Raw genomic sequence first — 23965 nt, 5'->3', positions numbered from 1 at the left:
TTGCCGATATAAAGTTACTCAATGTGAACAACCATGTCCCAGCACATCCCTTTTTAAAGGGATTTTTTTTGCCTTAGCTTCAAAACGTTCATAATACCAGCTGACCGAGTGAAAGAGACTGTGGACCTTCTATTATCAATTAAAGCCTTTTAACCAGAGCATTAAACCACAGACCCTAGAACCTCTTTTTCTAGGGTCTGTGATTAAACCCAACAATATAAATATAATTTGTATTGAAGAACACGAAATAGCCTGCCTCTTTTCACCTGTTTCTTACAAACAACATACAGGGTTGCCCAAACAATTTCATCCCATATCGTGGCTGAACTAATCAAAATGTCACCCAATTTATCTATCCACGATCCACCATCAGTGTCTACGGGATAGGAAACTACTATAAGTTCCAGGAGACAATTTAGAAAAGTCACCCAATTTCTTAAAACCATTGGTTTTTCTAATACCAAAAATGGGCAAAAACTACAGGGCAAATTTTCAAAACCACCTAATTGGGCTACTAAATTACAGGGTTGGCAACTCTGACCACAAAGTCAATGTAAATCAATAATACAGACCAAGATTAATTGGCAATCAGACTTGAGGTTTGAGGTTTGTCCTTTCTTCCCGGTCAACTTGGGACAAAACAATGAGTCTTTCATAGTACGAAACAATAATGCAACCAAGGTCTCTGGAGGGTTGAAGGGCATCAATCAATGAATCAATAAGAAAAAACAAAAGTGTCAACTATTAAACCCCGGGCAACTAACCCCTTTTACCTTGATCATGATCACTCCTTCATTAGAAACCACCAAGTTCAGACCTCCGAGTTGGTGTCTCTTTAATACAAAGAGAGTAGAGAAAGTTTTTAGTTTAACGGACTTGAAGAATTTCAAGACTGGTGATTTCAACTCAAGCAACACCACGATGGTGTTTGGTGTGTATCTTTTCATTGTATTGTTCACCAGCCAAGTTGAAGGAAAGGTGAGCTGGAGTTACAGCGGCCCTACAGGACCATCCAACTGGGGTAAGATACCCGGAGCATCAGCATGTCTCGGTAGAAAGCAATCACCGATTAACATTAACACTTTTGAAACAGGTCAGCAAAACTTTGCACCTTTCGTTCTTCAAGGCTTTGGTGCCAATCGTGCAGGAGGTGGTGCCAATCATGCAGGAGGTGGTGTCAATCGTGCAGGTGGTTCTGCCAATCATGCAGGAGGAGGTGCTGCCAACCCGGGGGCTGCCAATCGTGCAGTAGGGGCTGCCAACCCGGGGGCTGCCAATCGTGCAGGAGGTGCTGCCAATCGTGGAGGAGGGCCCGTAGGAGGGGCTCTTCGAATGGAGAACACTGGCACTACGTTATCTGTGACGTTAGGGAACCATTTCATAACCGGTGGAGGTTTACCAAATAAGTATAAAGCGGTTGAGTTTAATCTGCACTGGGGTGGTGATAACTCAAAAGGATCTGAACATACCAAAAATGGCAATGCCTATCCAGCTGAGATGCATATCATAAGTTATAACACGTTATATCGTAATATTGGCGAGGCCCTTTCAAAACCAAACGGACTAGCTATGCTTGGATTTTGGTTTACGTTGGGTCGGCATAATGCGGCCTGGGACCCCATCATTAATAACTTGCAAGCGGTAAAATATGCAAACAATCCGCACATTTTCACCACCACTTTTCCACTGAACACGCTTATTCCAAGTGATCTCTCAAGATTTTATCGTTATGCCGGATCGCTAACAACTCCTGGTTGCTATGAGACTGTAATCTGGACTGTATTTGACAATGAAATACCCATATCCCGCGCTCAAATTGCAAAGTTACGTCAACTGTCGAAATTCCAAACACCCCATATGGACCCGGAGCTGGCCCAGAATTGCACCGTCGACTCACTAATAACTTCCGTCCAGTTCAGAGACTTTGGTTCCGTACAGTGTATCAAAGCTGGCCCCACGATGCATACTCCTACTATGGTGGTGAAGGTACCAGACGAGGTTGGAACCCCAAGATTAAAGAAACATTTTCAGGACACCCACCAGTGGGTAACCCAGCAGGTGGAGCCGGAGCAGCAGCAGGAGCAGGACCGCATAGACTTGAAGATGAGCACTATTTAGAAGGCGATACAGGTGATGCTCAAACTGGTATGCAACGACTCTGGTATGCGCTTAGAAACGGGGAATACGGCGAGGAGGATGACTTTGATTACTATGAAGGGGACTATGGTAATACCAATCAAAACAATGCTGTGTCATTATATGACCTATATAGTCCAGGAAAATAAAGAAATAGCAGGAAAAATTCACAAAGATATCTGATTAAATTTAAAGCATGTATATTTGGCTAATGCATGTGTTTGTAGAAAATTAACAAAAGGTTGATTCAAGAAGGCCCTATCTGCAATAGCTGCCCTATAGACATTTGTCATTCTATATTGTACACATCTACACCTGGCAGCTATTACACATAGGGCAATCTATGCACAAAACCCTTGATAAAAATAAGCCCAATCGCCATTCTAACTTCCGGTTTTTGAGAGCAGTTTTGGGACACTTTGACCTCTGACATATCGGGAATGAAGCCGACAAAAAGTAACGTCGTAGGGATTACACGGTGACCAGGGTGGGGTAAGGTTGGTATTGAATTTGGCATGTTTTCCATAGTTTTGTACTTATTGTTTTAAATTCACCAGTAATAATGTGCCTTTATTTTTTTAAATTTAAGATAAAATCTATTTATTTTACTACAGAAATTTCACATCAATTACAAAATGTAATGAAAGTCTGATTTGCACAACTCTATTAAACCTGTTTTTCTCGGAAAGTTGTTAATTTGCGGTGCCCCACTATATGCCACTATGGAATACAGCCGACGACATCTAACAATATGACCTAGCAGCTGAAGACCTCTTCTTGCGCTAACTCCATGTTAGGCAAAAAAAGAAAAAAGATTGTTTGCTTGTCCTCCACCAACAAAATTGCCTTTTCTTAGTTGCCAATTTCAATGATAAAAGAAATGCACCTTGTTTGAAAAGGATTGTGAATTTATCTTCTTTTTTCAAATAATCAATTTGTAATTTTATGAAAATAACAATCAAAAGCTGCTTTCCATAATTTGAAATTATGTATTTAACTACCATCATTATATTAGCTAGTGAATAGAATCAAACACTGCAAAAACAGTGTCTGCAGATAAATTACTTTCTTGTAATTGTTTTGTAAACATGCGTAACTCTCGAAATAAATTTTATAAATTTAATGACATAGTCTTAAAGTGTACCGGTATGTAGCTGGGAGGAAAAGCCGACGATCAATTGAAAATTTTGACCTTTCATATTGAAGATATGGATTTTATTTCTCAAAAAGACCTATTTTTTTTGGTGTTTTGGGAAAAAATCCATATCTTCAATACGAAAGGTCAAAATTTTCAATTGATCGTCGGCTTTTCATCCCACCTACATACACTTTAGGTAGAAATCATCAGATTTATAAAGTTTACTTCGAGTACTGTTAAATATCAAAAATATCAATTTTAATGATTTGCCATAAAATGTGTATTACATTGCGAATGTCAAATTTCTTTGATATCAGAAAGCCATTCTTCGTATTCAGAATGCAATTCGATATGTCTGACGTGCTCTAATGTCCCATAATAAATACTGTCCAAACGTTCATACCCCTCCCCTTAAACGAAAAAGAAGTGGGCCAAAAACCCGTTTTGGGGGATTTTGGGCCAAATTTGACCTCACAAGTCTTTGCCTTTCTAAATATGTATACTTTTATATACTTTAGACCAACAATATAGCAGTTGTGAGGCCCAAAAGTTTGAATTCCAGTCACCCTTCCCATAATTAAAAGTTCCCTGGTTCCAGCTACGGTGACACCTAATAACGTCAAGCAGGACAAATTACATTCAATGTGAGAGGAGGTTCGTGGGTTTGAACGCAATAGAGCACCCAGCAAACACAAAACGTTTTCGACATCATTCGCAAAAGGTTATAAAAACTTGTAAGAAAACGTTTTTTAAATGGCGGGTTATATAAAGGGTATAAAACGTTTTCATAACATTAAAAACGTTTTTGATAACCTACTGCAAATATTTTAACATAGGCCTAATGTTATTTAAGAGGTGACAAAATATTTGGCAAAAAATGTTTGCAAAAAATAGTTTACAATGACATTTTGAAAATATTTTGAAAATATTGTTATAGTGTGTTTTCATACAAAACGTTTTAAAACGTTTTCATGACCTTCATATAGTAACCCGACATTTTAATGTTATTAAAACGTTTTTGCCAAAACCGAACCCCAAAAAATACGTTGTTTAAAACGTTTTAAAAACATTTTTGTGTTTGCAGGGCAAATAAATCTCCGATCCACCAATACAGCATTACTTTGCTTAGAATTGAACAGGGTACCTCATCAAATACCTCCTTGAAAGTGACAGATTAGTATATACATTAGGAAATGAATTTGGAGAAAACCTTCTGTTAATAAAATACTATGCTGAGCCACCAGCCTGGGTGGATAACGCTCCAGTAATTTCAGACGATTGAGCTCAGTAATACATCAAAGATTGTCTTCCAATTCATGAAAACAAATAGATTATCAGCTTATCGGATTAAAAGCATAGAGTGAAGGTCTTGCTGCTCAGCGAATGTTTGAAATTATCAGAAGATTCTCTCCAAATTCATTCTCTAATGAGTAATCTCTGTCACCAATACAGAGCAAACCCAAAAACACTCATAAAATTCGACCTTTTGGTCTTTTCTTTCTTTTTCTTTATTCAAACATGTTTACAAATTGTCAAATTCTTTATACTAGATTGTAAAAAATGTCATTATCCAATTTTTTTTTAAATTGGCTATTTTTGTATAAACACCTCACTTATGTCTGTGGTTGAGAAGGTCAGCACGGCCCTTTTAAGTAGTTAACTTAATCTAAAGTAAATAAATAAGTAAATATTTATGCAAATTCTCTTCGCCTTGCTTAAAGTTAAATAGATTTTAACCACAATTGTAACGGCGCTTTTAAAAGCCACTCAGTTTCTATAAAAGAGACAGAAAACGGTTTTCAAATCAAAGAATGAACGGCTCTTTTCAGAGCCACCAGACTTTACAAAAAGACAGAAATGATTGGAAAAGTCTTTTTGCTTAGATGTTCATAGTTTTGAATATCACATATAAACCAAGAAGTAAGATTTTGGTCTTGAATAGTATTTCTTTTTGGAAACCAAGGTAAGGTGTCACTAGCTGTAGAGTGCACGCTAGTAAATAGGCCTACAAGTGTCCTACACCCTGATGGGAGGAAAAAATCAGTGTTTCAAACGAGGAAACGTACAACACGACTTAATTTAATACATTAGAACAGGCTTAAAACCCAACTTTTGATTCATATTTAATCCTAATTTAGGCCTGGGTAATAGATTGTCTGTGTAAAATGAGCAGGATCCGCCTTAATGACGATTTGGCTCAGCTTTCAAAATGAGTTACATTTTAGAAACACCAAGCTATTTGTGAGGTGTCGTAAGCTGTAAAGACTATAGGGTGATCTAGTCGGCATTTTTCTGGAAAAAAATGCTGGACTCCGTATATAATTTCTACAATAGATGTTTTCATCTGACCTTCGACTTGCAAAAAGGGTAAGTTTTGAAGAACTGCGTAGCTCTGGAGTCACGAAATAGACATTTTCTCGGAGCCTGTTTGTACAGAAAATCAATGGGGGCTATTTACTGGTGTGCACCCTGTAAGTCACAGCTTTCCATAACAGGTTAGATAACATTATGTTGCCAGTATCTCTACGATTGATAGGTTCTCAGAAAAAAAGGAATTCCTGATCTAATATTGCGAGGTTTTAGTTCTATTACCGGGTCATTACTGGAAGTAGTACGAGTAGACTAATTGAGTTATCGTCACCACACAGTGATACAGGAGCATATAGTGCAGACGTTAACTCAATATTATTTTGCTAGGACTGCATAATGCATTAGCGTATATTGGAGAGAAGTGAGGGTTACTTTTGAGTTTTATATAGTAGGTCAATGTATAATTGCTCCATTACCCAGAGGTAGAATCAAGACTGTCGAACAGACTACCGTAAAAACTTGATTTTTGGGATCAGAACCACCTACCTACCTCTACTCTCGCCCACACACCAACATGTAATACTACAAATCCATGTGTATCCATAACTCCCTCTTAAGGGGTGGGTATGAACGTTTGGACAGTATTTTATTGTGGGACATTAGAGAACATCAGACATATCGAATTGCATTCTGAATACGAAGAATGTCCTTCTGATCTCAAATAATTTTGCTTTTTTGAAATTCGCAATGTAATACACATGGCAAATCAATAAAAATTTATATTTTTGATATTTAACAGTACTCGAAGTAAACTTTATAAATCTGATGATTTATACTTAAAGTGTATGTAGGTGGGATGAAAAGCCGACGATCAATTGAAAATTTTGACCTTTCGTATTGAAGATATGGATTTTTTCCCAAAACACCAAAAAAAATTTAGGTGTTTTGGGGAAAATCCATATCTTCAATACGAAAGGTCAAAATTTTCAATTGATCGTCGGTTTTCTCTCCCAGCTACATACACTTTAAGAATATGTCATTAGATTTATAAAATTTACTTCGAGACTGTTATTTCAAAATGTGAAAATATCAAATTTTAATAATTTGTCATAAAATTTGTATTATATCGTGAATTTCAAAAATGAAAATTATTTGATATCAGAAAGACATTCTTCGTATTCAGAATGCAATTCAATGATGTCTGATGTGCTCTCATGTCCCACAAAAAAATACTGTCAAAACGCTCATTCCAGATCCCTTAATCCTGCTTAAACACACTAAAAAAGTAAAATTTAAATTCCGTAATTTTACTGGTACCCGTAAAATCACGGGAAAACTCCTGGCAGCAAATTTTCCGGTTATCCCTTATTTGTTCTAATTACGGGATAACCGGAAAATGATGATGATGATGATGATGATGATGATGATGATGATGATGATGATGATGATGATGATGATGATGATGATGATGATGGTGATGATGATGATGATGATGATTGCGACGACGATTATGAGTAATGCATTTTAAATAACATACCTGATTTTGTTGTTTCAAAATAAGTGAAGGAAAATGTGACAAGAACGACCAATCCACGCAACTGCCTATACATGGTGACTTCACACAAATTCAGCTAAATCAGCTGCTGTTAACAGCAGGCGATAAAATTCAAGAACAGTGTGTCTTGATCTACTGCAACTACTTTTCCTATAATACACGTATAATGCTTGTCACAAACACTGCAGTTTTTGTGATAAAAACAATTTGCATTCGTTTGGTTCACATTCTCATTCTTATTAATGATTAAGATGTTTTTACACCTTTTTGTTTCATGGAACACAGCAATTAAAATACATGTGTTTTTCTTCATGAAATGTTAATGTAATTCTCACACTTGCCTTGTTAAGGTCGTACCATTTGATTTCCAGGGGCATGGGAGTTACAATTTTGCATCACTGATGAGTAAAAATTATAAAATATAAAATAATATAAAATAAAATATAAAAAAAGATGAAGAATTCGCCGACTTTGGTAGCGAAAAAAAAAAGTTCGCCTGGTCCAAACTCCCAGGACTGTTAAATTTCAAAAATATTTTTTTTTTTATTTGCTTTAAAATTTGTAATCTCGAATTATCCCCAGACACTGAAATGACGAAAGCACTTACACCAAAATTTGGGCCTCTGGTCAGCCATTCAGAAAGAACGCATAATTTATTCAAGCAATGTTTTTAGAAAATTCCCTGGAATCAGCCAAATAATAATGATTTCTGGACAACTTTTTCGCCCGAAGTAAATACCCGACCGAGCATCCCAACAATTACTGGGAAGCTAGTTGCGCCTATAACCCAAGAGTTCCCCTTAACACACTGGGAACTATTTCGCTAGGCACTCATCTAGCGATCAACTCCTTATCGAGGAGGAAAAGCTCCATATACCAATGGACAAATAATTCGCTAGGCAATCCTCTACACGATCATCTCCTCGGAGGAGGAAATAAAAAGCTCCATAATACCAATGGAGAGAATATAAAAAGCCGCGGACTTACATGAATTCCCTAGGCATTCATCTAGCGCGTCAAAAGAAATTAAATGGCTGATACCTTTCTCATTTTCCTATTATATTCATATTCAGATTACATAGTGGACATCGGTAAATATACCCATGCCAAATACCCAGTAGGTAGATGCCTACGGATATTGGAACTACTAAATAGAATTTATTAATGTAGTACATGTATAATTCTGTACATTAAATCGATAATTTTAGAAAAATGATCCAAAAACTGCCACAAGGACTACTTGTTAACATCCGTACCCTGTACCATGGAATAAGCTATTTCTGATCCCCTCATTTCCTTTGCTAGTAAATACCGCAAGATCCACACTTGTGATTATTTGAAGAGCCTCTGAATTTTACGGTTGAGGCCTCTTCACCACAGTGGACCATTAACCCGATTTTTTTGTTTGAACATGTTGAAAGAGTTAATGGCAAAACCCGTTATTTTTCGCTGCCAACGCCAAGCAAACACAGTGTCATGCTCTGCACATTTATGAATTCGAATACATAACTAGGATACCATGTCTAATACAAAAGGCAGCCTTTAACAGAAATTAACGCGATAACCAGCCGGCTGCGCAACCTCATAAAAACTTGAACCCAATATTTCATTTTTATTTATACTTTGATGATCAAGAAAATCTGAGGGCATAGTACTTGGCCCCTGTCTAGCTATCCCATGCCAACCTGGTGTTAATTCCTTCCTTCCTGCTATAAATAAAATTACTCGACCTAAGACTGAAGGGCATTACCACCTAAGACTGAAAGTGGTACCAATTGTATCGATTTTGTTAATGCTTCTGAAGACACACTAGAGTGAACACGCCTATACAAAATAGAATTTTAAAAAATACAACTGCGCAACAGAATAGAATGTGTTGCTGAGATAGAAATTGAAAAGTGATCTACCCACGCACACTCTCACACCCGTATACAATAGTCATACTACTATCTAACTCAAAAACCTCAATGTAATTAGAATATTATTCAAATTCGGAGAACTCTCAATCGAATATATTTTAATTTCTCTTTCGTATTTCATCTCATTCCTAATTACCTTTTAATTTGAAGACCGACACTTTATATGTATTTGTCTCACTACTGCGAGACTCAAATTTTATGACACACTATCAAACTCTTGAAATCAATTTTAAACATATATCAAATATGACATATGGGGAGTGGTGGGTGGGATAAAAAAATTCTGCATCCGTTCTTACTGAAAAACTGACAGAGAATGGCCTTAGCCAACAAAATGGCGACCGACGGCTCCGAGCAAGGATGCCCGTGATTGGCCCTCCTGATACCAAACAAGGCACCCAATTGGCTCCCCATGAAAACATCGCGTGACCTCACGAGGGCGATCCCATTTCAGCTGCAGAGATAATTTTAGGTTTCATTTGATGTACAAATTAAACTGCATTTTCACAAAATCAAAATCATTTGTTATGAGAATGACATTCCTCGTATTCAGCATGCAATTTGGTGTGTTAGATGTGCTCTCAGGTCCCCACCCCGAAATGTACAAAGGTGGGTGAGCGAGCCCTTAAGGAAATCTTACAATTTATTTAATCAAATTTCATCCACATACACGACCCACCCCATACCAACCCCATAGTACAATTTGATGTTAGAATGCATACCGTATTGTATGTAGCAAGTGATGAATAATAAATAATAATATTAATAGCTGTATCATATATATTATTGAAATGTATTCAATAGGGTCGGTTCTAATATAATATTTAACTGGGCCACTATAAAGCAAAATAATGATAAATAATATATAAACTATGCATATGAAATTTATTTCATAATTAAAATTAGCTATTTTTGATTAATGAGATGTTAAGACATTGTTTACCCTCACAAGTGCATCCGCCATGCCATGAATGGTCGATTTACATTTCCTTTATCGATAAAACATCAATATTTATCAAAAATAACGTAAAAGTAACGATTCATTGGAATCATTCAAGTTTTTTACAACTGATGTGCCAGCCGCCAGCCTTTGCTATACGGTCATCTCAAAATGAGAGTTCTACCCCTCCCCTATAACGTGCGTGTTGTGTGTGCCTGTGGTTCTGCCGACAGAGGCCTTGAGTATGTTTTGGGGACCGGGCCCAGGACCAGGATTTTAGGGGTTTCGTAAAAAAAGTAAAGAAAAATGCCTTAAGGGTGGTCTTAACCCTGGAATCATAAGACCACTTTTTTCATTTTTCTTTACTTTACGGAACCCCTAAAATCCTGGTCCTGGGCCCGGTCCCCAAAACTTACTCAAGGCCTCTGTCCCACCAGGACCCAAGCGTGTCTCCATGCGGAGCGACCGTTTAACAAACAAACATATTTATAATGGAAATGACTTGATGAATCCATCTGTGAGGTAAAAAAAAAAAAAAAATGCAGAGTTTTGAAGAACAAAATCGGTTAAGTTAATTAATTTTTAAAAACTAGATAAAATATTTAGGACCGTTTTTTGGGGGGGTGGGTACCGGGTGAAAATCAGACTTTTTTTAATGATTTTTGGGCAAAATTGAGCATTTTGAAACTATTTTTGGTGCAAATTTCTCAAAGTTGGTCAAATTTAAAAATAAATAAATAAAAACAACGGGTCCTAGATATTTTTATGTGGTTTTTAAGAAGTTTTTTTACGGTGACCGAAAACAATTGGGCCAAAAAACGCATGTTTTTGTTTTTTGGTTTTTGGTTTTTTTTTTTTCTCCCAAACTGATTATTTTTGCCCAAATTCGGCCTCACAGATGGAGTTATCAAGTCATTTTTCATTCGAAATCTATATACTTTTATATACTTTAGACCAATAATTTAGAAGTTATGAGGCCCAAAGGTTTCCATCAATTTTCCATAATTCCAGGGTTAAGACCACCCTTAAGGGCTGGGGTATGAACGTTTGGACAGTATTTATTTTGGGACATGAGAGCACATCAGACATATCGAATTGCATTCTGAATACGAAGAATGTCATTCTGTTATCAAATAATTTTGATTTTTGAAATTCGCAATTTAATACACATTTTATGGCAAATGATTAAAATTTATATTTTTGATATTTAACAGTACTTGAAGTAAACTTTATAAATCTGATGATTTATACTTAAAGTGTATGTAGGTGGGATGAAAAGCCGACGATCAATTGAAAATTTTGACCTTTCGTATTAAAGATATGGATTTTTTTTCCCAAAACACAAACAAAAAATTGGTCCTTTTGGGAAAAAAATCCATATCTTCAATATGAAAGGTCAAAATTTTCACTTGACCGTCGGCTTTTCCTCCCTGCTACATACACTTTAAGAATATATCATTAGATTTATATAATTTACTTCGAGGACTGTTATATATCAAAAATTTGAAAAATATCAAATTTTTATAATTTGTCATAAAATTTGTATTAGGCCAAGTAAAAAATAAAACATGTTTCACGTCCGGGTTTTCGAAAAAAAGGAGGAGGAGGGGGCTTTTTATTTTCTATTTTTTATCGCAAAATTGATGTAAATACCCATATTTAGAGCTGTTTTAGCGTATGCAATAATGCCTGGAAAAAGGAGGAGGCCCTTTTTTATTTGTTGTTCTGAGAGTTACACCCTCCAATGATCACAAAACCTTCCTAAAATGTTTCTTGTATCTTAACAAGGCTATAGAAAGCATTCCAACTTCCTAGACATATTTTTTGAAAAGTTATAACTGAATTTCAAAAAATAAAAATATATTTGAGGAAACCTCAAAAAAGGAAGCGGGAGGGGACGTGAAACATGTTTATTTTTTTATTTTGCCTTATATTGTGATTTTCAAAAAAAGAAAATTATTTGATATCAGAAAGACATGCTTCGTATTCAGAATGCAATTCGATAGGTCTGAGGTGCTCTCATGTCCCACAAAAAATACTGTCGAAACGCAATAAACGCTCATTTTGGAACCCTTAATGGGCCGTATATAGAAAAAAGTCTAAGGAAGCCCTTACAAGAGCTATAAGAAAAAGTAGTAGCGTAAAAGCAATCTCGAGCGCCCTGGAGAAAACAAATTGGGGTCAATTAACAATTCTATTCGGCAAAAAAGGGGTCCGTGTGTTCATTACCCCCGTACTCCGAGCCCGTAATCGCCCTCGATCTCGGCGATGTGCGTTATATAACGCCTTTTAGATTCGATACGCCTGCCGCGCAGGCTTGACCCAAAATTGATAGAAAATTGCGAAAAACAAGAAGGCACTATTTGCGCATAAAATGCAGGGAGAACCTGGTGTTGCTTGATTGATTGACAATGATTTTGATATTTTGATTGATTGATATATTGATTGATTAATTAATATGTTGATTGATATATTGATTTATATATTGATTGATTGATTGATTGATCCATCCATTGATTGGTTGATTGATCTACATAAAGTTTTCAAAGGAGTAAGTTTCCGACCAAGGTTTAACATTACATTGAATTTTTGTAAAACTTGCCATGTAAATTTCGAGAATAATTTAGATAAGAAATGCAAGATTCCAATAAATGATGCGTATGTCTACATACACCCCGGGGTTTGCACGACTGTACCAAAATAGCTTTGGCTTTATTTTCACTTCAGGTAAAAGAGACTAGATGATAGAAATGTATAGCGTGATCAGGCCCGTAACCGGGATTTATTGAGGGGGCTGATTTTGAAAAAGTGGACCTTTTTGGACTAGGGCGGATTTTGAAAAACTTGTGGACTTCCCCAAAAAAAAAAAACCCCAAAACAATTTGGACCTTTTTGACTTTTTTGAAACCCCCTTTTTTTCGCTTGATACGTTCGCAAATGGGACTTTTTGGGTCAAAAAGGAGGACTTTTTTGGCATTTCGGGATTTGGTTACGGGCCTGAGCGTGATTAATTCAACTGGATTTTCTGAATTTGGAAAAAATAGTTCACCCGAAATTATTTTTATTATTATTATTATTATTATTATTATTATTATTATTATTATTGTTAATATTATTATTATTATTATTATTATTATTATTATTATTATTATTATTATTATTATTATTATTATTATTATATTATTATTATTTCTTTCATTATAAGTATTATTATTATCATCATCATCATCATCATCATCATCATTAATATCATCATCATCATCATCATCATCATCATCATCATACGCCCATGTTAGTTGTAATATAAACTGAATTAATAAGAACAACAACAAATATAATTTCTATAGGGCTAAACACTTTTTTAAACCCAGCAACATATCAATCTAAATTGGAAATAAGGTTAAACATGGTAAAGATGATATGCAGTTGATATGTTTCCTTATCCACCAAAATCCCTACACTACGATGACAACAAAATAATATGGATTATTTAAACAACAAAAAATAGAGTTAATGAACATGAATCCCATTGTTTCATTTAAGAGCTAATTCTCATTGTCTGTTGAACGACAAACACCACCTACAACCGGTTTATAAAAACTTTTAATTCGGTTTACTACAACAATTACCATACTTAACTAGGGTAGCGAAATAATAGTATCGTACTTATCCAATCAGAAGGCCTTTGTACAGCTTCATTGAGTCGTTCAACCAATCAGCGAGCAAGTTTTCGCGGGGAAATACAGAGACAAAGGATAACAGAGAAAAACGCGGGAGTTTCTTTGTGGAATGATTTTGGGGAAGCCCTTTTCACTCAATGTTGCCGGTACTGTTGGATAAGCGCTGAATTGGAGGATATACTAACAAATGCTGTGTCAGTTTACGATCACAATACGATTGATCGTCAATGAGGTAGGTAGGATTATCGGAAAAGAAATTATTGTTTTATCATTGTTTTAATGGTCTCTAAATGTAAAAGAGTGAATTTCCACTCTTTCAAGGAGTTGAACGAAGGACAGCCCGTTTTTGAGTGGAAAACACTCTAAAATGAAAGAAAGTACGTATTTGCTATAGGCAACTTATTCACTTTTGAGATGATACTTTTTTCAATCCTTTTAGAGTAAAAATTTTCCACTCAAAAAGGGGTTGTCCTCCATTTCACTCTCTCACTCTTTTTTGCCTTCTCTTTTAGAGAGTATCTTAGACCTATAAACACTGAAAACTTAAACTAGTCAGGCAGTTGCTTGACTAACTTAAAGCTAGTCAAGCAGGTTAGTCCAGCCCGCCTGACCAACCTAACGTTAGTCAAGCCCGTATCTCAAGCTAGTCAAGCCTGCTGGACTAACTTGAAATTTTGATAAGCTAGTCAAGCCTGCTTGACTAACGTGTAATGCGGTGCTTGACTAACTTACAATATCGATGGCTTGACTAACTTGAAGATGCAAACCGGCTTGACTAGCTTTAGGTTAGTCAAGCCGGCTTGACTAGCTTTAGGTTAGTCAAGCCGGCTTGACTAACCTTAGGTTGGTCAAGCCAATGACTTTCGTAACTTTCATTTCGCAATACTAAATTGCGCAACCGCTTTGAACATGCATGTTCAACACATAGGAAATTGCTTTGAAGTGACTGCCCCATTGTACGTAGTTGTCTTGTTATAGTTAAAAATATTGTCGGAATGGAAAGTTTAGGATTGACAACCTGGCACTAGCATTATTGTTTAACAACATTATACTGTTTATTATTTGTAAGAGTTTTCTGATGGTTTTTAATGTAATTTAGGGATATTTTGGATATTCACAAACGATACAGAGTTTAAAATCTAAGGTAAGCATACTTAACATGATAAGTACTGATAATAAGTTTCACGAGTAGTAAGTGCCTCCGTGGTCTAGTGGTGAGTGTAGAGGGTTTGTAATCTCCAGGTCCGAGTTCAATTCCCAAAGAAGGTAAGTTTTCATAAATTTGTTGTAATCATGATAACCAGGTAAGAGGATTTTCTTCAAGTAATATATCAGCTTCAAAACGCAAAATTATGGGAATAAATCCCACCAGACAAGATAAAATTCCACATTTGTCTCTTTTTTTCCCCTTTTTTTACCAGTAACGTGCTTTGCAGCACGCTAGTCAAGCAAGCTAGTCAAGCAGCTGCCTGACTAGCTTAGGACTGCTTGACTAACGTTAGGTTAGTCAAAATGGACACCATCTGGACTAACGTAAAGTTAGTCATAAACTAGTCGAGCGACTAACGTAAGGCTAGTCAAGCAGGCTTGACTAACGTCCAAGCTAGTCAGGCAGGTTAGTCAAGCCTGCTCGACTAACGTCAAAGTTAGTCAAGCACGTTAGTCAAGCAGGCTTGACTAGCCTTACGTTAGTCAAGATGGGCACCATCTGGACTAACTTTACGTTAGTCAAGCTGACCAATATAAGTTTTCAGTGAATACCATTTTTATTTACTTGAAAAATATTTCAAACAAATAATAAATCCATAAGAATTACTAAAGTATCAAATGAGGATGTTGAAACATAAAAATGTTAACGTCTGCGAAAAATAAAATAACGTGATCATATTAGGAGTTGAAAGAATTAAAAACCAAAACACGTTTAGAGCCTTTAGAACAAAATATTGCAAAGTTTAGAAAATAAAACTGTTGTCGAAGAATGTCGTTAATGAAGTATTTGAAATGGCAAGCATTTTTGGAAAATACAAGGTCTTTCTTCGAATATAAAACCAATGTGAAAATTGGGCGCTTTTATTAACCTCTCAAACCACACCTCAGTAACAAAACAATATAGCAACACCGGTTTATGGAAACTTAACAACAATACACAACAAAAAGCACGTGGAGTTCTCTGTAGTACACTCCCATGTAAACACGCATTGGGGATACCCCTCCACTATACGATCAAAGGCTACTGACGTGGATTTTAACTGGATTTATAACAAATATTGGTGCAGGAAAATACTCTTTATGGATATTATAACGTGGAATATTACATTTTTATGTACTACATGTGGATTTTTAAACTTGGATTATATTTTGTATGGATTTGTTTTGAAAGACGAGGCATTGAACACCATGGATTGATGTGTTTTCAAAACGTATCATCGAAGGAATAACATATTTTGTGAAATTTTTACATATTTCTTTACCTTGGATATATATGTACGGTACCACATCTTCCTATATGTCATTATTGTTCAGAAATGGATAAAAGTGGATATATTTGCTGATTTTATTAACAAAGTTTGTAACAAAAGTGCTTTGTTTACGATCATAATTATATAGCAGACGACTTCGACTCCATTGTTATGGATAGTAACAATGCACTTCCGGGTTTCCCCGATCTTTGGTCGCGGTCAACTCCGGAATCCCGTACCATGTGGAATTATATACTATGGTGGATTTACAAGATATTTAGCTATATTTTACACTTTAAAGAATTAAAATGGTAAGATATTTTATCTATATATTTTTTATATTTAGTGCAATTGTATTTTATAGAATTTGACGTTTCTAAGTGTGTAAATTTACAAAGAAATGCATGAGTAGTTCTGGTCTGTATATTGTAATACAAAGAGAACCCCTCCCCCTGGGATATGTGGACCCTGGTATCGATGCATCATACTATATATATTATCGTTTTAAACTCAAAAATAGCTCCAAATTTACCTAAAATTTGTCTGATGATATCATGCATGTGAAGAAATATTATCAAGACTGCATGTTGAAGGATTGTGGGGTTTAAATTAGTTTTAGGATAAAAATTGATAAATAAATCCTGCTTTGTTTTAATGATATGATTATTGCTAGCGGGGATGCCCTTTGTTTACTAGGGGTTACTTTATTCAAACCCACTCATCTGTAATGTGAATAGGTTCTATAAATAACATAAAGGCTAAGGGATATTCCCCAACAAGAAAACCTGGGTCCTAACTGAGATTTGTGATCGAGGATTTTTCTAGAACTAACTGAATGGAATTTAAAATATGTTTAAAAACAATGTGTAGGCCGTATATGCTTTATTTTTGTAACAAGCCTATTTGCTATAATAATCTTTATTTAGGAAAAAAGACAATGTCCCTTTCTTTGTTCCGGTTGTCATTTTTTCTCCCAATTTTTTTTTACAGATCTTTGTAAAATATATGTATATATATGATTATTATTAATTTTGACATTTTTCATATTATATTGTGATAGGTTAATCCTGTAAACCAATATGAAAAAATGGCAAAAAAAAATTAAAATCCTATAATTTGCAAAATAAAATTAACTAAATAAGCTAAGACTGATACTTTTAACCCAAAATCTGTTTTAATAAAATAAAAAATTTTTGTGTGGTAAAAATCGAAATTGTTGAGGGCCTAAAGTATTTCATTTTTGTATTTTTATTTGTATTTTTATTTATGTAGGTTTTTGATGAAATACAAAATATAGGCCTAAGACAACTTGACACAATTAACGTTTGTTTCCTATTGTTATAGCTTTTATTTATTTTTCATGCTTGAAACTTAAAATTAACGTTACACACACAAATAATATTCTTTTATTTTCAAATTAATGTTCCTAAAATTAATTAAGGTTTCATTATTTCCATGTGTGCTTCTTAACCATTATTTTTCTTAAAATATCCTTGTAACGTAATTTTAAATAAATTTTAGCTTTCAAATTTTAACATCATACTCAACATAACCGAAATTTCGTTCAAACAAACAAACCCTACCAAATGTCTTTATTTTCAGATTCTGGAGCTCATATTTTGTACATCATGATCCCAATTTGTGCATATCATTAAAAAGGGACAATGGTCTTGGAGTGAAGGGTGGGTGTTTATGGTCTTGGTCCAGCTGCGCCCCTGCCTAGCATGATACACAATGGTGATGCGCACAATTTTGGCGCGAAATTTGCCGATTGTCAAGTTAGTCCAACTTGCCTTTACTTTCATTATTTTTTCATTGTTCCCTCTGTTTCAGCTGCTACATAATTAAGTGATTTGTATGTAATATTTAGAACAAAAATGATTTTTGAGGGGAAGGGGCAAGTTTGAGGTGATATGGTATTTTTAGGAGACTTCAGTAATGTGAATGACAGTTGACTTTGTTAAACTATAAAGTTTGCTGTCATTGTTATTATTTCATTTTATTTTATATTGTTTCATTTCATTTCGTTTCGTTGCATTTCATTTCGTTTCGTTTCGTTTCATATCATTTCATTTCATTTTTTTTATTTCATTTTATTTTATTTTACCGTATTGTATTGTATTTTATTGCAATGTATTTTATTTTATTTTATTTTATTTATTAAAAATTAGTTATATAACGTGTCAAACAAATAGAATAGCAATTACAAAGTTAAATAATACATAAAGAATTGAAAACAAATATAAAAGTCACACATTTCGAAATCAAAACTGAAAATACAGAAAAGGATAAATAAAATAAAAGATAATTATAAAATATAGACAAATGCGATCAGAAAGAATGTCATGACAACGAACCAAATAAGAGAACTCACCAAGCAAGAAATGAATGATGGTATTGTTTACCTTAAGGGCTTAACCGTTTTGAACAAAAGTATAAAAGTTTCTAGAAAATTTTGTCCGAAACTTGGTACACGTGGTTCAACTTGGCGCGCTTTTTCATCATGGTGTCAGTGGTGTCCATATCAGCTGCTAATCGTATATACTTTTACGTATAGAATATAAATATAAACGCGTTATAGTGTTTATTAAGTGTTATCCGTTGTTGTTTACAGTGATGTCATTAGATTGATTAAGTTTACTTCGAGGACTATTAAATATCAACAATAAAAAAATATCAAATTTGTATCATATCACGAATTTCAAAAAATCAGAATTATTTGATATCAGAAGGATATAGAGGTTAGCCGTGTTCTATAAGCTGCATATCCTATCAACGACTGCTATACCTTGTTTACAACTTTCAAAAGAAGTACCTGCATGTGCAACCATGACTGTTTCAAAATAGCCCGCCAAGAGTCATGCAGGTAACTCCGATGTCATGAATTGATTTGTTTTGAATAAGGAATACTACGGGAATCGGCGCCTTTTGTTAGAAGTCACACATGAGTGAAGTGGATAACCTCTATTCCTTGTACTCAGAATGCAATTCGATATAGGCCTATCTGATGTGCTCTCATGTCCCAGAAAAAATTACTGTACAAACGTTGCTATCCGAGCCCTTAACGCTGTCAACAATGAACTTGCAAAGATCTCAGTTTGATTTAAAGCTAATAAGTTATCTCTCAATGTCAATAAATCAAATTTCATCATTTTCAAAAAGAGATTTAGTAAAATATCAAGATATTAGCATCGTCATCGATAACTGCACTATTTCGAATTTTCACAGGCAAAATGTTTTTTGTAATTGTAATTTAATTTGGGCTGACCGTAACAAGTGTAATTTGATATAACCTCTATAGTTTTGCATCACATTCAATGCTGTAATTTAATTTGGGCTGACCGTAACAATTATTGTAATTTGGATTCCATCCATATCAAACAAAAGAGAATTATTCGTTTATGTACTGCATTTCCTTGCACGTATACCACCCTTGTTTACCAAACTTAAAACTCTACCGTTATACTGCGTGTTTCTACTGAGGGTAAAATTCCGGGCCATGCCGTGCCGTGCCGTGCCGTGCCGGGTAACGAGCCCAGTAGAAACGACTTGGGGTAATCGGTTGCCGTGTCATGCCGGGTCATGTGCTCGCCTTTCGTGATCCACCTCTTGAGGTGGATCATGCCGGTCAAAGCGTGTAATCTGCGCAGTAGAAACGAGCCGTGTCATCGGTTGCCGGGTCGAGGTCATGCGTGTTGCAAAAATAACGCGATTTATATTCTACTTGTATAGTCTAGCTTAGGCCTATGATGTAGTAGGTTCCTTCTTTCCGATATTATATACACTGGACACATGTGTGACTCGCATGAACTTGATGAAGTAAAATGGATATGACTTTACTTAGTCTAGGCCTACTTCTTTATAGGCCCCTAGTTAATGAGTTGGTTATATCTTTATAATTAATGAGTTGGTTATATATGAGCTGTAAATTAATTATCATAATAGCCAATTACTAGATCCACTGGTAAATTAATGCAATTTGGATTTTACGAAAATACTAAATTGTGATTGTAGGTCATATGCCATGAGCTGCCATATTTGTCTCGAGTGACTTGTCCTTTGTTTCTTTGCACTACAATTTTTCATTGTTCTAGGGTGGCCAAATATTTTGACTATTGTTTGCCTATTATTGTATTTTGTATGACAAGTTGATGGAAAATAAATTATAAACTTAAAATGCTCCCCCGTCCTTCCGCAAGGACCAGACCTGGGGGGGTAGAAATACAACACACAAAGGCCAACATTATTTAGCCAATATAAACAAAATTCCACTTGGAATGACCATTTTGTTGCAAAATGTGTTTAATACAGGTCGATTATAGTCCAATGGGTCATTGGTCCAAAAATGGTTAAATTTAGGGTTTAGGTATAGGTTAGGATTAGGGTTAGTGTTAGGACTTATAGGATATGGTTAGGGTCAGAGTTAGAGTCAGGGTTATGTTGCGTGTTAGGGTTAAAGGGTTATTTTTAGGGTTAGGATTAGGGCAAATATGATCATGGTGATGATAAGGATTATGTTTTATAAGATATTAGTGTTCGGACAAAGAACCTGTAAAATGGGACGATTGATATTGAAATTGATATTGTTGATATTTAACAGTTCTCGGAGTAAACTTTATAAAGCTAATGATATACTTAAAGTGTATGTAGCTGGGATGAAAAGCCGACGATCAATTGAAAATTTTGACCTTTCGTATTGAAGATATGGATTTTTCCCCAAAACACCAAAACAATAGGTCGTGGGGATGTATATCTTCAACATAAAAGGTCAAATTTTTCAAATATAATAGACAATTGGGTAACTTCCATTTGAAATGCTCACTTCAGTTGTGGAAGATATAATTAAAACCATATTACAGGGGGCATGGATTTCAATTATAATTAACCCTAGAAAATTATTTGAAAAATATACTCCCTCTGTAGAAGACTTTTCTTCCACAGGTACAGTAGGGGTATGGCAGATCGAATCTAGACCAATTCGGCGCATTTTTTTTTTATAACAAAAGTATACATAATGTGTTGTAGGCTATGTAATTTCGTCTACTGAAGATAGCAGAAAAACATGTATAGTAATAGTAATAACGAAGTCAATCACATTCTACTAAATCTACAGGGTGTATCAAAATGATTGGTACCGGGCTATGTGACATTTTCAAAAATATATCAAAAATATAAAATTGATAATTAATATAGTTTTTGTACTATAAATAGAAAGGGGCATATGTTAACTTATTGATCTATTAATCTGAAGTTGATAGGTTGATGCATCTGGGAGCTATTGTCATTTAAACGAAGATCGACGTAATCATGGTTTGACTTACACAACACAAGATGAATAGGTTCACTGCTTGAACCATTTATTGCATACGTACTCTTCAATATCTCACCTCAGTATACATAACATAAAATTGCTTTACGCATGCTTTTAGAAAGATAGTTTCTGATGTACCTGCCTTACGACTCTGGCAGTGTGAGGTGAAGCCCTATCTTGAAAGAACTTAACACCTGGGATGGGTCCATTCTGTAACTGCCCATATCAAATTTTGAAGCATTGCAAGTTATAGCATGTTTGCATGGGATACGCCTTGCTCTTAGAAACTGTCTCCTAAATCTTTTCTGCACTTCTCCATAGCTTCGTGTCGACCAGTGATTCTTAACTATGAATGCACACTGTAGTGTGGAATACTGTGGAGCCATTCCAATAACTTTTACCAGGTCTAAACTAACCTATACTGTCTACAGTCTATAGCCATTCTGCCACACCATCTACTTAGTAATATCAATAATACAATTTAAATTACCGCTCTGGATGGTGTTGATACACAAACTTCTTTCATCCCACCTAAATTATTCAAGTCAATAATATTACTCTCAAGCAATAAATATTGATTATAACATTTATTTATATTATGAATGAAGAAATAGGCAAGGAAAATATTAAATATTTCCATGATTTTCAACATATCATCCTCACAAGGTATTTGCAGTAAAATAGAGCTTTGAAAATGGTGCGCTACTGATCCAGCGTTACGATGAAAAGTGTAAAAACGCTACTTTCCTTTAGAATCATGTAACTTCTGAATAGAATGTGCTATCTTTATGATCTAAAATTCTTAGAGAAGATAAAACTACTATAATTACAAATATTTAAACAATTAACCCCAAACTGGCACAAAAAATAGTAAAAAAATTAGGCAAAAAATGAGAAGTCTTCGGTACCAATCATTTTGATACACCCTGTAGTTGAGTTTTTGAATTTAGAAAATCTTGTGCGAGATGTGAATACTATAGACAAATACAGTGTGTCCACATCAAACACACACAAAAAAAAACGTTTTTAAAACAGGTTAAATTTTGCTTTTTGTTTTTGATAAAACATTATTTCAACCAATTTAATGACATTAAGGTGGTACTACACTAATTTTGTATTTTTCTCAAAAAAATAACTATTCACCTGTAACAAAAGTTATGTAGGGCCTATATTATAGGGGCAAGGAATTCAATTACTTTACTGAATTTTCATCGATTCAAGACAAGTGGTTCATTATATATGTTAAGAAATGAGGTACATTCTAGCGGTCCCTTTTTTCTTATCATAAATAATGTACCGCTTGTCTTGAGTCACTGAAATTCCATTGTAGTAACTGCATTCCTTGCCCCTATAATATACATAACTTTTGTTACCAGTGTGTTATTATTTTTTGAGAAAAATGCAAAAATAGTCACAAATTTATTGTGTAGTACCACCTTAAACAACAACAAATCGAATAGTCCAATTCGTCGTAGTTTCTACAAAAGAAGAATGCATAGTGTGTTTAAAACAGGTTAAGTTTTGCTTTTTGTTTTTGATAAAACGTTTTTTAACCAATTTAATGACATTAAGGTGGTACTACACCCCCTGATAAAATTTGTGACAATTTTGCATTTTTCTCAAAAAATAACTACACACTTGTAACAAAAGCTATGTATATTAGGGGCAAGGAATCCAATTACTTCACTGAAATTTCATCGATTCAAGACAAGTGGTTCATTATATTAAGAAATGGCGGCAGGCCTACCTCTTTTCGTATCATTAATAACGTAGGCCTACCGCTTGTCCTGAGTCATTGAAATTCCATTGTAGTAACTGGATTCCTTGCCCCTATAATATACATAACTTTTGCAGTGTGTTATTATTTTTTGAGAAAATGCAAAAATAGTCACAAATTTATCAAGGGGTGTAGTACCACCTTAAACAACAACAAATCGAATAGACCAATTCGTCGCAGTTTCTACAAAAGAAGAATGCATAATGTGTTGTAGGCTATAATTTGTCTACTGAAGATAGCAGAAAAACATGTAATAACGAAGTGAATCACGTTCTACTAAATCTAGTAAAGTTTTTGAATTGAGAAAATCGTAGATGTGAATACTATAAGAAAATACATTGTGTCCCCAGCAAAAACAAAAAGTTTTTAAAACGTTTTATACAGGTTACGTTTTTGTTTCTGTTTTGTTTTGGTAAAACGTTTTAACCAGTTTAACAACATTAAACAACAACAACAACAACAACAACAAATCGAATATCCTGGCGCAGTTTCATTTGATAACAATTTAAAGTATACATAATGTGTTGTATATGTAATTTCGTCTACTGAAGATAGCAGAAAAACATGTATAGTAATCATGGTAAATTGGTAATAGTAATAACGAAGTGAATCACATTCTACTAAATCTAGTAAAGTTTTTGAATTGAGAAAATCACGTGGGAGATGTGAATACTATAGGAAATTACAGTGTGTCCCCAGCAAACACAAAACGTTTTTAAAACAGGTTAAGTTTTGCTTTT

The 23965-nt window shown here is 34.8% G+C and overlaps 1 protein-coding gene across 1 annotated transcript; it reads left to right on the top strand.

The window, feature by feature from the left end:
* The first annotated feature begins 801 nt into the window (after nucleotides 1-801).
* LOC140139824 (carbonic anhydrase 14-like) lies at nucleotides 802-2571 on the top strand. Its single transcript, XM_072161561.1, has one exon. It carries the CDS (start codon nucleotides 922-924, stop codon nucleotides 2116-2118), a length of 1197 nt encoding a protein of 398 aa, XP_072017662.1. The 5' UTR covers nucleotides 802-921; the 3' UTR covers nucleotides 2119-2571.
* Nucleotides 2572-23965: the final 21394 nt, after the last annotated feature.

Source organism: Amphiura filiformis, chromosome 18, assembly GCF_039555335.1.
Source record: "Amphiura filiformis chromosome 18, Afil_fr2py, whole genome shotgun sequence".
Classification (NCBI taxonomy): Eukaryota; Metazoa; Echinodermata; class Ophiuroidea; order Amphilepidida; family Amphiuridae; genus Amphiura; species Amphiura filiformis.
The sequence above is the reverse complement of the archived record's forward strand: the minus strand, read 5'-3'. Positions and strand labels throughout refer to the sequence as shown.